The 554-nt window shown below is 35.7% G+C and overlaps 1 protein-coding gene across 1 annotated transcript in view; it reads left to right on the forward strand.

The window, feature by feature from the left end:
- LOC119617457 (cytochrome P450 2B5-like) overlaps positions 1 to 554 on the forward strand; it is a 1,372-nt gene that overhangs the window by 624 nt on the left and 194 nt on the right. The window contains exon 2 of the mRNA XM_037978292.1: positions 477 to 551. Within this exon, the coding sequence (XP_037834220.1) occupies positions 477 to 551 (75 nt within the window). The remainder of the gene's footprint in view (positions 1 to 476; positions 552 to 554) is intronic.

Genomic DNA, 554 nt, shown 5'->3' on the forward strand with positions numbered 1-554 from the left:
TGAGTTTGTATGTAATGTATGAATATAATATACAAGTTTTACTTTTTAAATGGAATTACTGAAATCAATCTACTTTTTCATGATATTCTAATTTTATGACCAGCACCTGTATGTAACTTCTGTCTTATCTCATTCATGACCCACAGAGTAAAGTGAGTCATAAAAAGTCTTTCAAAGGTTTTGTTTGGACTTTGACTCCTTATTGCATCAGACCCAGAGAGGACGGGTTCGAAGTAAAATCTGCTGCATCCTCAGTTTTTGAACCTGACCGTGACAACATGAACTGTTAACTCTTACTTTATTAAACTGATGAAGATCTGATTGAATCTGCTGGACAACTTTTTACTAGTTGTGATTTTATGATCTCCTGAACTGGATTTATTTGATTTTTGTAATCACCTGGAGAATTATGTACTTATGTGTAGGATATAATAGATCCCTTTAAAAATAACTTAAAGTTTCTTGTTTTCCTGCAGCTGAGGCAGTCTTATGGAGACGTCTACAGCCTGTTCCTTGGTTCCAAACCTGCTGTGCTCATCAGCGGGTTGAAGGCC

This window comes from Kryptolebias marmoratus, linkage group LG11 (genome assembly GCF_001649575.2).
Source record: "Kryptolebias marmoratus isolate JLee-2015 linkage group LG11, ASM164957v2, whole genome shotgun sequence".
In the NCBI taxonomy this organism is placed as follows: Eukaryota; Metazoa; Chordata; class Actinopteri; order Cyprinodontiformes; family Rivulidae; genus Kryptolebias; species Kryptolebias marmoratus.